This window comes from Camarhynchus parvulus, chromosome 17 (assembly GCF_901933205.1).
Source record: "Camarhynchus parvulus chromosome 17, STF_HiC, whole genome shotgun sequence".
NCBI classification, from domain to species: Eukaryota; Metazoa; Chordata; class Aves; order Passeriformes; family Thraupidae; genus Camarhynchus; species Camarhynchus parvulus.
The window spans coordinates 4676267-4689657 of record NC_044587.1 but is presented as its reverse complement, the minus strand read 5'-3'; the positions used below and the strand labels follow the sequence as shown (position 1 = coordinate 4689657).

Sequence of the window (13391 nt, the reverse complement as noted above, 5' to 3'; positions counted from 1 at the left end):
AAATACGTCTTTTGAGCAAGATTGTATCTTTCTTGGTTTTGTGCTGTGCCCCATGACTTTATGGTGCCCAACAAATTGGTAGTGACACCTCTACCCAGTATGGGTACGTCATGGGTCAGGCTCTGAATGCCAGAAATGAATCTGTGAAACCTTAGGTTTTCAGTCACACCACGGCTGCCATCGGTCGTGCCTCCCTGACTGAGAGAGGGAATTTCTTATTCCTGCCCAGTGAACACAAGGGCCTGCCTTTCAGCAGCCTCTCAACCATTTGATTGTGGTGTATCCTTTCTTTTATGTTCGTTCTTGTTCCTTTTCTGTACTTTTTATTTAATGTTATTTTTTTTCCTGTTAGGAACAGGCTTATTTTTTCCTTTTCTGCTCCCAAGTGTTCTGTGAGAGACTCTTCACAAAAGGCATATGGATTTTCTTGCCCCAGCAAGCTCAGCTAGTATGAAAATGACAAAAATATGTATTTTTAAAATCATACAAAAAAAATTAATGTTTGTAACTCCCTGGCTTTGTGTTGTGGCTACAGGGAAAAATTACTGTGTGAGAACTGTGGCGTATGTTGTCAGTTTGCAGTTCTTTTTGTGTCCTCATATAAAAATCTCTTTCTCCTTTGTGTACACTGCCTTTGCCAAAGCTTTGCCATTGTTCTGCAGGAGGATACCATGGAGGTGGAAGAGTTCTTGAAAGAAGCTGCAGTAATGAAGGAGATCAAGCATCCGAACTTGGTGCAATTATTAGGTAAGTGATAAATACCAAGCAGAGGGATTTGAACTAAACCCTTGTGCAGTGATATGGATGTTAAGGAGCAGATAAGCTGCTTACCATAGCAAGGCTTTAAATACAGACACTTATTGTCTGGCAAAATTCACAATTTGTACCACTAATACATGATTTTTAATGATCTCGTCTCCCTAATGTTTAATTTGCCAGAGGCTGAAGCAGAAAATTAAGCCCCTTTATTAACCACTTCCAAGCAGAATCCATTCTTTCCACCAGCCCCATTTTTCTGCCTTCTGGAGGTACAAATTGCCTTTGAGGTTGAAACCTGAAGATTCACTTATATTCTCCAACATTCACTGTCAACTTTATGTTGTTCCCCAGGGGTGTGCACAAGGGAACCTCCTTTCTACATCATCACAGAGTTCATGACATATGGGAACCTGCTGGATTACCTGAGGGAGTGTAACAGGCAGGAGGTGAATGCTGTGGTGCTGCTGTACATGGCAACTCAGATCTCCTCAGCCATGGAGTACCTGGAGAAGAAAAACTTCATCCACAGGTAGGAAGGACAGGGAGCACCCTTGAATCTTGAGCACAGAACAATCCTTGATGTATTTTCCTCCCTTTCAGTCTGTCACAGCATTGATTGGTGTCATATATTTAACACACTAGTGCAAATCTGGCACAGTCTGTTAACCTGCCCAAAGGATGGGTTTTCTCACAGGTTTTTTCTCTTGCCTTTGAAGTAGATGCAGGTGAAAGACACATCAGTATTATATGCTTTGGGCAAGGGCTGAAATGTGAATTTAAGCCAAAGTAATGGACTTTTAATGGACCAGATAAGCCAGTTCCTTCTTTCTAACAGCCTTTCAAACCAGCTGCAGTTGGTGATGCTGGATGTGTGCAGGTCCCTGCAGCAGAATCACCCTCCCAGCACCGCCCCAGCCTCTGTTCTTTCTTGTTTGGTTCACTTTGTTTTCCACTGCAGGGATTGTTCCATGCTATTGTCCAGATTGTGTATTCACTTTAATAAGCATTTCTACTGTCTTAAAAGTCTCAGGGACTCTGACCTTTAAAGTGTGCTGCAATTATGGCTGGAGCTTTGCGTTCCTTGTCTGCAGAAATGGGCTCCTGGCAATGTAATGACACATCCTGCATCAGGGCTCAGAGTGCCTGAGCTTTGTACAAGATGCTCTCAGTGTTGTAGCATGACCTTTCCTGCCCAATTAACTGGAATATGGAATTAGCACGTGGGTTTTTTATTACAGACAAATATGAAGATGGTGTGTAAAGTTCTAGGTGCTCTTCTAAGCCATGAGTTGCCTTTGCTGCTTGAAAGGCCTGGTTAAATGCTGCTATCAGTCAATAAATTGAACAGTGATGCTGCCAATTAAAATTTCCAGCCTTTGATTTGCTCTGTTGAAAGGATTTTGTCCCTTCAGCCCGCAGGAAGTAAACTTTAAAAACTCCTTTGTGTGAATCTCATTTGTCTTCTCTGCCATTCATTTCATTTCCTCTTACTTCTGATGACCCATTTATCTAAAATAAATAGTAGCTTCTTTCCTTATCAGCCACCCCCATAACCACCTACCCAATTATTTGAAGAGTGTTGTCACAATTCACATCCATGGATTCAAATGCTGTGCTCTGACCTCATTTAATAAATCAGGAAGGAGGAGGAATTTGATTATGGAGAGGAGCTTTTATTTGGATACACATTGTAGTAATCAGCATTGATAAGAAGGTACATTCAAAAACACTGTGAAATTTAAATGGGCATCCAGTTAGATGTACTTTTTTCTGTTTTTAATTTATTCCAGTTGAGCAGAACAAGCAACAGAAACAGCAGTGTCTGCCTCATATCTAAAGATCTCACAGGAGCTTCCTGGTACAATCAATTTTTAGTTCAATGTGACATAATCTGGAAAAGTGTTTTTAACAAAACCTAATATTAGGAGAAATGTAGTTCTGTGCTTTACATTTTTATCCTCCTGAAGCATTTCCAAGGATGCAAACAGCATGTACAAGCCAGGGAAGTGGCAAATACACTGTACACATCTCTCACCTGCCAGGGTGGGGCCAATGGTGGAAAAAAAGAGGAGAAAAAGTTAAATCTGCTTTTTACCCAGTCCTTTGAAAATGCCAGCACTGATAGCAGAGGCTCCAGCAGGTTTGCAAAGGCCAAATGCTGGTTGTGAACAAGTTGTGTTGTGAAAGGTGGTACACCTGGGAGGAGGAAGAGCAGGGCGGGGAGCTCGTCCTGGTCCTTAACCAAGGACTGGAAAAGGAGTTCTGGAGAAAGGCTGGTGTTGGCTGGGGTGACTGAAGTGCCACAGAGGTGGGCAAGAAGTGAGGAATTGAAACTCAGTTTATTCAGCGCTCATCCCCAGCTATTGATAACTTGAGCACTGACATTTCTTTGAAATATTTTTATCCTGAGGGTGGCAGCTTTTATTGAAAGTGAGGGGGCTTCTTGAAGCTCTCACTTCAAATTAGAAGAAAAAAAAAATTGGGATGACAGTCTTACCAAGAGGGAATGGAAAATAACTTTCCCTCTTGTGTGTGTGCATGTAACTCCAGAATTTCTGTGTAATATTTGGATCAAAATAATCACACAGGCCCAGGTTTCTTCAGGAACAGCAGGCTGCCTTGCTATCACTAAAAGTGAGATGGTAAAGAATTCTCATTGCCTATTTTTGCCTCTTCTTTTTAGGGACCTTGCTGCCAGGAACTGCCTTGTAGGGGAGAACCACTTGGTGAAGGTGGCAGACTTTGGCCTGAGCAGGTTAATGACGGGTGACACCTACACGGCCCACGCTGGAGCAAAATTCCCCATCAAGTGGACTGCACCAGAAAGCCTGGCCTACAACAAGTTCTCCATCAAATCCGACGTCTGGGGTAAGAATTTGCATGGGAAATTAATGCAGATGATAGTCTTCTTTTCCAGGGCTGGGAAGTGAGGCTGTTGTGGAACATTTCAGGAGGGAGCAGCAAATTCCCTGGTTTGAGCCACGTTGTTCTGTGAGCTTGTCAGAGTGCAGGAGTAATCTCTGCTTAGGCAGTCTCAGCAGAGAATGCCCACCTGATTTTATATATTTGAGTTGTTGGCAAATATGAAAAGTAAAGGGTACTTTAGTGTTCATAGAAATGTAGAAATGGGGCTGAAGTGCAGCAGTGCTACTGCCTTGATGGGGTTCTGGCACAGGACTATGAAGTGATACATTATTATATAGCCAAAAACTTTCTAACTACTTCAAGGACTAAAGAATCTGGTTCGTTTTATGTTAAAAAAAATAATTATGTGTGTATCTGTCTAGTGATAGCTCCAAGCTTGTCTTTCTGCATTTTAAAGGAATAATCTTTGGAATGAGATGAGGAGAAGCAGAGGGAAAATTTGATGACAAATGGTTATTGAAGAGCCCTGAAGTGCTGGTGATAAGAGTAGACTTAGCTAAATTGAGCTATATTGTATCAAATCTGACCACAGAAAATCTCATTGTACTTTTATCAGTACATTTCTTTGGGTTTTATATCTCTGCAATAGCTGTTGGTCAAATTCTCAAAAGTGCCCAGTGACATGAGATAGAGGTTTGTGGAATGTGGTCCCAAAGGCACTTGGAAAATGACATCCTGAGCATCTTCTATGTATAAACCAACAGACAGTAGTGAAGCAGAGATGAAGTTTTCTGCAGTTTGGGGGAAAATGTGCAGAGAAAGGTTTTATGTTGAAGAAACTTTTAGGTAGATGGCTGATGTAAAATGTTTCGTAGATGGAGGAGGAAAAGCCAAAGCAGCCTCCCAAGGAGTATGTGATTGCTGACCAAGGTGTTTCTGCTGCTTTGGGTTTCCATGTGGTGTTGACTGCTGAGTGTCTGCCACAGTCTTAGGATGTTGCTGTACTGCTGTGGTGGCTGCAGGATCCCTGGTGCCTTTCAATAACAGAGTATTTGGGTGAGGAAAGATCCCAAAGGAATACGGGGTATCTTTATTGAGGGTTAATGTAACCTCAGGAAGCAGAGTTGGGGCAGTGGACTTTGGGATCTCATCAGAGATCAGCTGTCCCCAGAGGCCAGGGCTGCTGCTGGGCATGCCAGGGTTTAGATGTTTTCACCTCACTGCCTCAAGACAGCAATCAAAGAAAATTGTGCACAGAAATGTCTAATGTAAATTGCCCTTGGTGGCGTTGCCATGTAATGTGATGTGATTTCCTTATTTATGCAGAATTGTAATCGCTTTCTCTTCAGGTTAAGAACAGAATAGGGTGACTGAACTAATTACATGCAGGTTGTTGAACTGGTGTTGGGTTGATTCTGTGTGCCTGACTCCTGGGTTAGCCGCCTGACCCCGCTGCTGACCTGCATCCCCACTGACTGCTGCCACTTGAATGCCTGTTCCAAGACCCTTTTTGTGCTCTCCTTTTTCCTATTCAGCTTTCCCTGGGCCCAAAATGTCTCACCCTCACCGTATCCCATTGCTAACAACTGCTCAAACTTTCCACTCACTGCTGCCTCCCAAATTCCCCTTCCAGACCACACTGCAGCTAAACAAGGGCACCCCAAAAACACTGAGCTATTAAAATGTGCGAGTCCTCCAGGGAGAGGTTGCAAATGAGAGGAGCTGTCACACCGAGGGAGCGACTGCAGTGCAGCAGTGAAGCAGTTTCAGCTAATCCACTGTGAAGTCTCTTAATTGTGCCTCTAATAGGACTTGAAGGATCTCAAGGCGTTCAGGTTGGAGACAACTGATACATTGAAAATTAGTCTAATTCTACCCTGTCATATCGCAGGAGACTTGTCTGTGCTGACGGAGAGCCTTGTTACGCTTCTTTAACATTTAAGCTGCTGCTGAGCATGGGATCTGAGCCACCCAGGGCTGGTCTAAGTGTGCAGCACTGTTTAGTGACTGCTCCCACTAAACATCCTCTCAAATTCAAGATGAAAACAAAGCTTATTGATTTTTTTCCTCCCCTTTTTTTTTTCTTTCCTCTCGTTCTCTACTGCAGCCTTTGGTGTTCTGCTGTGGGAAATTGCAACCTATGGTATGTCCCCTTACCCTGGGATTGACCTGTCTCAAGTCTATGAGCTGTTGGAGAAGGACTATCGTATGGAGCGACCTGAAGGCTGTCCTGAGAAAGTTTATGAGCTCATGAGAGCATGTAAGTGTTTGTTAGCCCTGCAGATGCTGCTTTTTACCTCTGCGAGGGTGCAATAAAAGTGCAGGGGTCTGGCTATGTACCACAACACGTGAGAATCCCCTGCCAGTATCAGGGAAGGTGCAGTTCTGTGTGGAAGTGTTTGGTTAAAACTGCTTTCTCTAGAGGATGAACATGCTATGAAACCAGCTGTTCATCTCTGCTGGGAGCCCACAGGCCCAGAGAGGAGATTTGTTGTGGAGCTCAATGCTTCCTTTGTCTCCTTTTTCCTGACAACTTAAAGAAAAGCTTGTGCTCCAAGGATGAAGCAGGAGCTTCATTTGGCTTCTTGCAGGACAGACTGTGACTCTTCACTGTGGCCTTTTGGTACGTGACTCAGTGCCCTGCACTTTTCCCCAGCAGTGCTCAGCACCTACTGTCACACACTGACACCAAAACCTGATTTAGGGAGTGCTGGGTGTCTGCAGCTGTCACTGAGCCAAAGTGGTTGCAGACACTCAGCACCCTGTAAATCACATTTTCATGTCAGTATTTTATCTCAGTGTATTGGAAGGGAGCTGTGATTTCTGGCTCCTCTTGGTGCAGGGTACTGAGTGAGTGTCTGCTGCTGGAGGGAAGATTTGAGTGGTGGTGTGCTTTTTTTCAGGCTGGCAGTGGAGTCCTTCTGATAGACCATCCTTTGCTGAGATCCATCAGGCCTTTGAAACGATGTTTCAGGAATCCAGCATATCTGATGGTAGGTCTGGGTCCCTGTTGGACCAGCAGTACCAGGGGTGAGATCAGGGCTGACTTCATCCTTAACTCTGCTGTTATTCATAGACTGCTTTGCAGTGAAACTCAGTCCTGTGTTCTACTACCTGGTGTAAATGCTGTGGAAAGCAAAAGCAGTTATTTGTTTACATGGGTATTTTTTTCTGGGCAGCCATCTCATTTTAAAGGGAACAACCCCAAGGAACCCCTGTTTTGTGTTGTTTTTCTTTTGTGCTATTAATTCCAAACAGAGCAATAGTTTTTTATCTTCAGTTGATTGCAGTGATTGTTTTTCTTCTGTGCCTTGCAGAGGTGGAGAAGGAGTTGGGAAAGAAGGGCATGAGGAGTGTAGTGAGCAATTTCCTGCAAGCCCCAGAGTTGCCAACCAAAACGCGAACATCGAGGAGAGCTGCAGAAAGCAAAGATGCCAACGAGGGCTTGGAGACTGCACATGCTCGAGGCCAGGGGGAATGTGGTAGGTTTTAATTAAAGTCATTATTCCTTCAGGAAATACAGGGGGAAACAAAATGCACATCTAGCTTCAGGCCCTCACGTAGGCAAAGCTGTGCCTAATCACAGGTGCCACCTCGCTGTGTTTCTGGGTGACAGGCTGCTGAGTTTGCTGTCCTGGGTCCAGAACTCCTTTTATTAGTTTTTGCAAAGGTAGGTTGTTAATTCTGGAACCAGATACACAGAGCAGCTGGGAGTGTGAATCCTTAACTGGCTGAGGGACTGGTGATCTCCCTGCTGTTGCTTAGAGAAGCCCTTGGAGTTCTTTTAACTTAATGGCTGTTGCCTGCAGCTCCCCAAAGACCAGAGCCTGAGCACAGAGCTCTCTGATCATATTCTCTTCCCATTCCCTGGCAGTAGCTATCAGTGGGATCTCCCACTGCATCTGAGTGCTGGGTAATCTGCTGTGTTCAAGCCACTTTACACTACCACACTGCATAATTTAAAGCAGGGTGATAGCTTGGGTTTAGCAAGCCCCATAAGGGAGGTTTCTTCACTGTTCCATCCTACCAGATTTGTGCTTGCAGCACAGAAGAGTATTACTCTTGGCAAGCACCAAATATAATTTCAGCGAGGGACAAAGAGGTATTTACAGACTCTTCCATAAAATTAAACTTCCAATCAGTTTTTTCAGGCACTTACCTTCCATTCCGAGGTAATAAAAGCAGTGGTAAAAGGCTGAATGAGTACAGGAGATTTGTGTCTAGCTCTATGCTTGAAAAACAAGAATGTAAAATGAAATGCAGTGGGGTTTTTTGCAGCTCCTGTTGAGGCTGCCTCTTCTGACCATTCATGAGACTGACCTCTTTTGTGTAATGTCAGATTCACCCAGTGGTACATGTGTCAGTAGCCAAAGTACATCTGGGCAGAGGGGAGGGAAAAAGGGGATTTTAAATGATGGAAAAAGAAAGTATCAGTGACTCAGGCAGGAAGGTTATTTACCATATATAGGAAATATAATTGCCTATTATTACAAGCTTTTGAAGTTAAAATAATTTCATTTAAATACTTGAGAGCTTTGAGAAATTAAAGTACAGCAGGCATAATATGATTTTAACATTATGCTGGGAATCATTTCATTCTTTACTGTGGAAGAAATTTTTTCACAATAAAGTTTTATTGCAGTTTCCCTTCCAATTGTCAGTGTTTCCATAGCAAGTCCAGCAGCTGGAAGCTGATCCTTAGTGTTAGCTGCTAGTTTTCTCTGGATTTCTGCACCTCTACAGTGTCTATACTCAGCAGGGCCATGATCTGGCTCTTCTGGCTGTCCAGGTCCCCCTGAATCCCATGGGAATGGTGTAACTGCAGTGTTCCTGTGCAAAACATGTTGTCCTCTCAAACGACACAAATATTTTCTTTTCAAATTCTCTTCCCTCAACCAAAATCCATTCCTCAGCCAAAATCCTCCCCTTAGCATGATGATCACCAGTTTGTGACTAAGAAGCATCCTTCCTTATGACTCTGCTTCATCTCCCTTCTTGCTGCCTAGTCAAGCTGTAAATGTATATGCTGCCCTGCAGGCATTCCTCCTTTGGATTAGAATGCCATTGGAGTGCCTGGCCTGGGAACGAGCCCCTCTGTCAGTCAAGCACAGAGACCTTCAGGACTCTCTATGAATTTATTATAAACCATTATTCATTTTTAAGTACTGCTTGTAAGTGGAGAGAGGGTCACCCCCTCGCTTCCCTCTGCAGCAGCGCTGCTGAAGGAGCCTGGCACTGCCCCTTTTCTCTGTTGCTGTACAAAGCTGAGCATCTTCACTGTGCTACAACCTGAAGTGTCATAGCTTGATCTCCATTTCTGGTCATGAAACAGTCCTTTCCATTCCCCACAAAGGATGACATCAGGAAAATGAACGAGGAGCCTGGGGATGGAGGTGGGTTACAGAGGTGCCTTATTAATTCAGAGGGTCAGCGATTCAAAAGACAGCAATAGCACAGGGACTAAAGCAAAGGCTTCTTCCTATTTATCTTCTTCACAGTGTGAAGTTTAGACAAATCTCCAGATGTGAGGAGGGGAATCTGAACACAAACATGTAGTGTTTGTATGTCACTCTTCCAGTCAGAAACCCACAGGGAAAGTAGTTTGGCAGCCACCTCAGGAATGAATGGATGCAGGATCATGGACCATGTTCAGTCTAGGCTTGAGTGTGGCTGCACTTGATTTATTTCTGCTCTGAAGTTGTGTCTGTTTAGAGAACCTGCACCTTTTGGAGGTGCTGCACCAGACTGATCCTGTAATAAAATGGGTTATTCTGGCTCTTTGGGCAATCTCAGAAAACTTCCCTTTTCCCTTGCAGACCTCCTGGATCACGAACCTGCTGTTTCTCCCTTGCTCCCACGGAAGGAGAGGGTGGCCCTGGAGAGCAGTTTGAATGAAGATGAGCGGCTGCTGCCAAAAGACAAAAAGCACAACCTCTTCAGTGCCCTGATCAAGAAGAAGAAGAAAACTGCCCCCACCCCTCCGAAAAGGAGCAGCTCCTTCAGGGAGATGGACGGACACTCGGAGCGCAGGGTGGGCGGGGAGGAGGAGTGTAGAGATGCTGGAAATGGAGCTTTCATTGCCCCTCCTGCAGACACAGCTGAGCCCTCCAAGTTCCAGAGCCCGAGCAATGGGGCTGGTGTCACCAACGGGGTCGTGGCTGGGAACTCTGGGTTCTTATCTCCCCACCTACGGAAGAAGTCCAGCACGATGAGCAGCAATCGAGGGGTGGCTGGTGAGGAGGAGAGCAGTTCCAACTCCAGCAAGCGTTTCTTGAGGTCCTGCTCAGCCTCCTGTGTGCCCCATGGAGCCAAGGACACAGAGTGGAAATCTGTGACTCTGCCTCGGGATCTGCAGTCCACGGGACGCCAGTTTGACTCCTCCACTTTCGGGGGGCACAAGAGTGAGAAGCCAGCGCTGCCTCGGAAACGGGCGAACGAGGCCAAACCTGAAATTGCTGTCAGGGGAACAGTGACCCCTCCTCCACGGCTGCTTAAGAAGAATGAAGAGACTGCTGATGATGTGTTCAAAGATGCAGAGTCCAGCCCTGGCTCCAGCCCTCCCACCCTGACACCAAAACTTGGCCGTAGGCAGCCTGCTGCCCCTCCTTCCTCCAGCGGGCTCCACAAGGATGATGGAGTCAAATCCAGTGCCTTAGGTACCACTGTGATGATGGACCAAGGTTCTGCTGCCAAACCCAACCCTGCTGGGTTCGTGGGGGCCAGCAAAGCTTCCTCTGAGGAGCCACGCCTGAGGAGGCTCAAGCAGACCTCAGAGTCGGCAGGGAAGGACAAAGGGAAGTTACCGAAGCTGAAACCAGCCCCTCCACTCCCACTGTCTTCATCGTCCATTGCCAAGCCTGGGAAGGTTTCTCACAGTCCCAGCCATGAAGCAGCAGCAGATGTGGTGTCTGGGCCGAAATCCAAACAGTTGACTCAGGTTGGAGAGGCTGCAGGCAGTGATGCTGTCAAGCCAAACCAGTCAGGGGAAGGTGTGAAAAAGCTGGGGATCCCCTCTGTACCAAAGCCACAATCCTCTACAAAGCTGCTGCTGAGCACAGCAACCCCAGCTGCCTCTTCCTCATCCGTACCCTCTGCCCCAGGCGGGGACCAGACGTCATCCACAGCCTTCATCCCCCTCATATCCACCAGGGTCTCGCTGAGGAAGACCCGGCAGCCCCCGGAGAGGATTGCCAGTGGCACCATCACCAAAGGGGTGGTGTTGGAGAGCACCGAGGCGCTGCGGCTCGCCATCAGCAAGAACTCTGAGCAGATGGCCAGCCACAGCGCCGTCCTGGAGGCTGGCAAGAACCTCTACACCTTCTGTGTGAGCTACGTGGACTCCATTCAGCAGATGAGGAACAAATTTGCCTTTCGGGAGGCCATCAATAAGCTGGAGAACAACCTGAGGGAGCTCCAGATCTGCCCCGCGAGCGCTGGCAGCGGCCCCGCCGCCACCCAGGACTTTAGCAAACTGCTCAGCTCGGTGAAAGAAATCAGCGACATCGTCCAGAGGTAGCAAGAAACCAGGCTGGAAAACAAACCATGAATCAATCAATCACAATGGGCCAAAGCCAGCTGTGGAGAGAGTAACGTGTGGACTGAGAAAGGAGCGGGGTGTTGGGGTTAGGGCTGTGCCAAGGACACAGACTGTGAATGGACACCCCAGCTCCAAAGGGCAGGGCTGTGTTCAGGAGGCACTTCCCACCCTCTGAACCCACATTCCCTGTGTTTCATATACTTGTAATCGTCTTATCTGTGGAGTTCTTGCCTTGTGGACTACAAGTCTAAATGCTGATGTCACACCATGCCTTTTTATTAATATTTTATTGTTCTGGACAGACCGTTGAGACTGAAGCCAGACTGATGGACACTGAGATGACCTCCTCCCCAGGAGGACTTTGTACTGCATTTTTGTCCCCTCCTTCTGCCCCCCTGCACATGAGGATGAGTGTTTGGATAGCAATATACCCACTGCATTTCTTGGGAGAGTTTGCCCAGCACGTGGTCCTGGCCCAAGTCTGACATTTACCTGACACTAATGCAACAGATTTGGTGCTTGGGAGGGAAGGGAGGAAAATTATTAATGTAAGGTTTTTTTCAATGACAGAATGCTACAAGTGATGATTGCCCAAATTCTTCCTCTGATTGCACCCGCTGCCCTTGGTTTCTGTGTTTTCAGTAGTTTCTCAGTGTTGTTGAGCTCCAGTGGATTGCTTGGGCTCACAGTGTTGGAGGCAGCCCCCGCTGGTGTCACAGCCCTGGAGCCTGTTTGTGGATCTCCCTCAGCTGCAGAACAGGCCTGGAGAAGGTCAGGAGGAGGATGTGGCACTAACAGGGCTGGTCTTTGGGGTGGGGGTCACAGAGCTTGGGCAGCTGGGAGGGTGGCAGTGGGAGGAGATGGCTCAGGGTGAGCCATCCACATCCAGCTGTGCCTCCAGCTCCTGTTCTGGCTGAGCCTGCCCCTCACAGTGGGTGAGAGCTGCTGTGCTGTGTCTCCAGTTGAATTTCCAGCTGTTTGTTTAGTGATGGAGATGGAGCCTGGCCCCTGCCCTCCTGCAGAGCTTTGGGGGGCTGTGGTGTCTGCCTTTCTGTGCCCCTGGAACCCTCTGGCAGGAGATCCAGTGCCAGAGCTCTGGGGCTGAGAGCTTTCCTACCCTCATGCCAGCATGGTTCCATCCAGCATCAGACAAGGATCTGGGGAGACTGCAGACACTTCCCTGGGGTGCATCTCCCAAGGAAACTGCCTCAACATGCTGACAGCAAGACTCCAGGCCTTCCTTGCCAAGGTCCTGTGACCTTCCCAATTAATGCTGGGAACTAATTGTGACTGGTGACAATAGTGAAAGAACAAGGTTTAGGGCTATTAACAGTGCAATTTAACTCCTCTTAACAGTTCCAAACATGAGAAAAAACACATTTCCCATTTTCTGTTCCCCTGTAACTCGTGACCCCTCTTGTGTATCTTAAACACTAATTGCCTTCAATTGTATTTTATGCTGTTCTCTTTGGAACTGTTTGTTTTGTATATGATTTCTAGTAGTTCACTCGTGTGTGTTCATGCCACTTCTCGCCCTCACAAACAGCCATGACTTAACATGTGACAAATGTTCAAAAGAAAATACACACTTCTGCCACAGGCTGCCTTTAAAAATGTAAGAAAAACCCCAACCCTTGAATTGTCTCTTTCCTGGAGGTACTGTTTTTACTTTGATAACATATTGTGCCACTATATTATACATTTGTATCTCGTTATTACACACTTTTGTAGACTTGTCTTTTTTACAGTGTGTAAATAGCTCTGTCCTTCATCTCTGTGATACTTAAGGGGGTCGTTTCCCCTTTAATTTAGTCCAGTACAGATTGTTTCTGTACATGACTTTCAATTCTTCTCTCTTTCTCTATTTCCATTTTTTTGATTTGTTTTTTTATTCCAGTCTCTCTTGCGTAGTGTATTTAAAAATAAATCAATGTTGAGGAAAACTGGTGTTTGTCTGTTAGCGAGGCTTTTCCAACCCAGCTCACTCCCTTTAGACTCCTCATCCGAAACCAGGAATTCCCTGTTTGGGTGGTTCATTGTGACCCTTGAGCACAGTGGGATGGTCAGAGCCAGGCCAGCAGCCCCTTCCCATGTTCCTTTGATCTGGCTCTGAAAAGTCAGGAGAGAAAAGAGGTACACAGAGTAAGACTGTGTCATCACCTCTTCTGAATCAAAGACTTTGCTGTTGTCTTCAAGGAGATTTATATCAGAGATCTGACTAAACTTTTCT

At 46.3% G+C, this 13391-nt stretch overlaps 1 protein-coding gene across 2 annotated transcripts in view; it reads left to right on the top strand.

Moving 5' to 3' along the window:
• Nucleotides 1-13104, top strand: part of ABL1 (ABL proto-oncogene 1, non-receptor tyrosine kinase) — a 77731-nt gene extending 64627 nt beyond the window's left edge. For both annotated transcript variants that reach the window (XM_030961205.1, XM_030961206.1), the window contains exons 5-11: nt 663-747; nt 1111-1288; nt 3443-3627; nt 5732-5884; nt 6528-6617; nt 6942-7106; nt 9441-13104. In XM_030961205.1, coding sequence (XP_030817065.1) covers nt 663-747; nt 1111-1288; nt 3443-3627; nt 5732-5884; nt 6528-6617; nt 6942-7106; nt 9441-11140 — 2556 coding nt within the window. In that variant the 3' untranslated portion in view covers nt 11141-13104. The remainder of the gene's footprint in view (nt 1-662; nt 748-1110; nt 1289-3442; nt 3628-5731; nt 5885-6527; nt 6618-6941; nt 7107-9440) is intronic.
• The last annotated feature ends 287 nt before the right edge of the window (nt 13105-13391 follow it).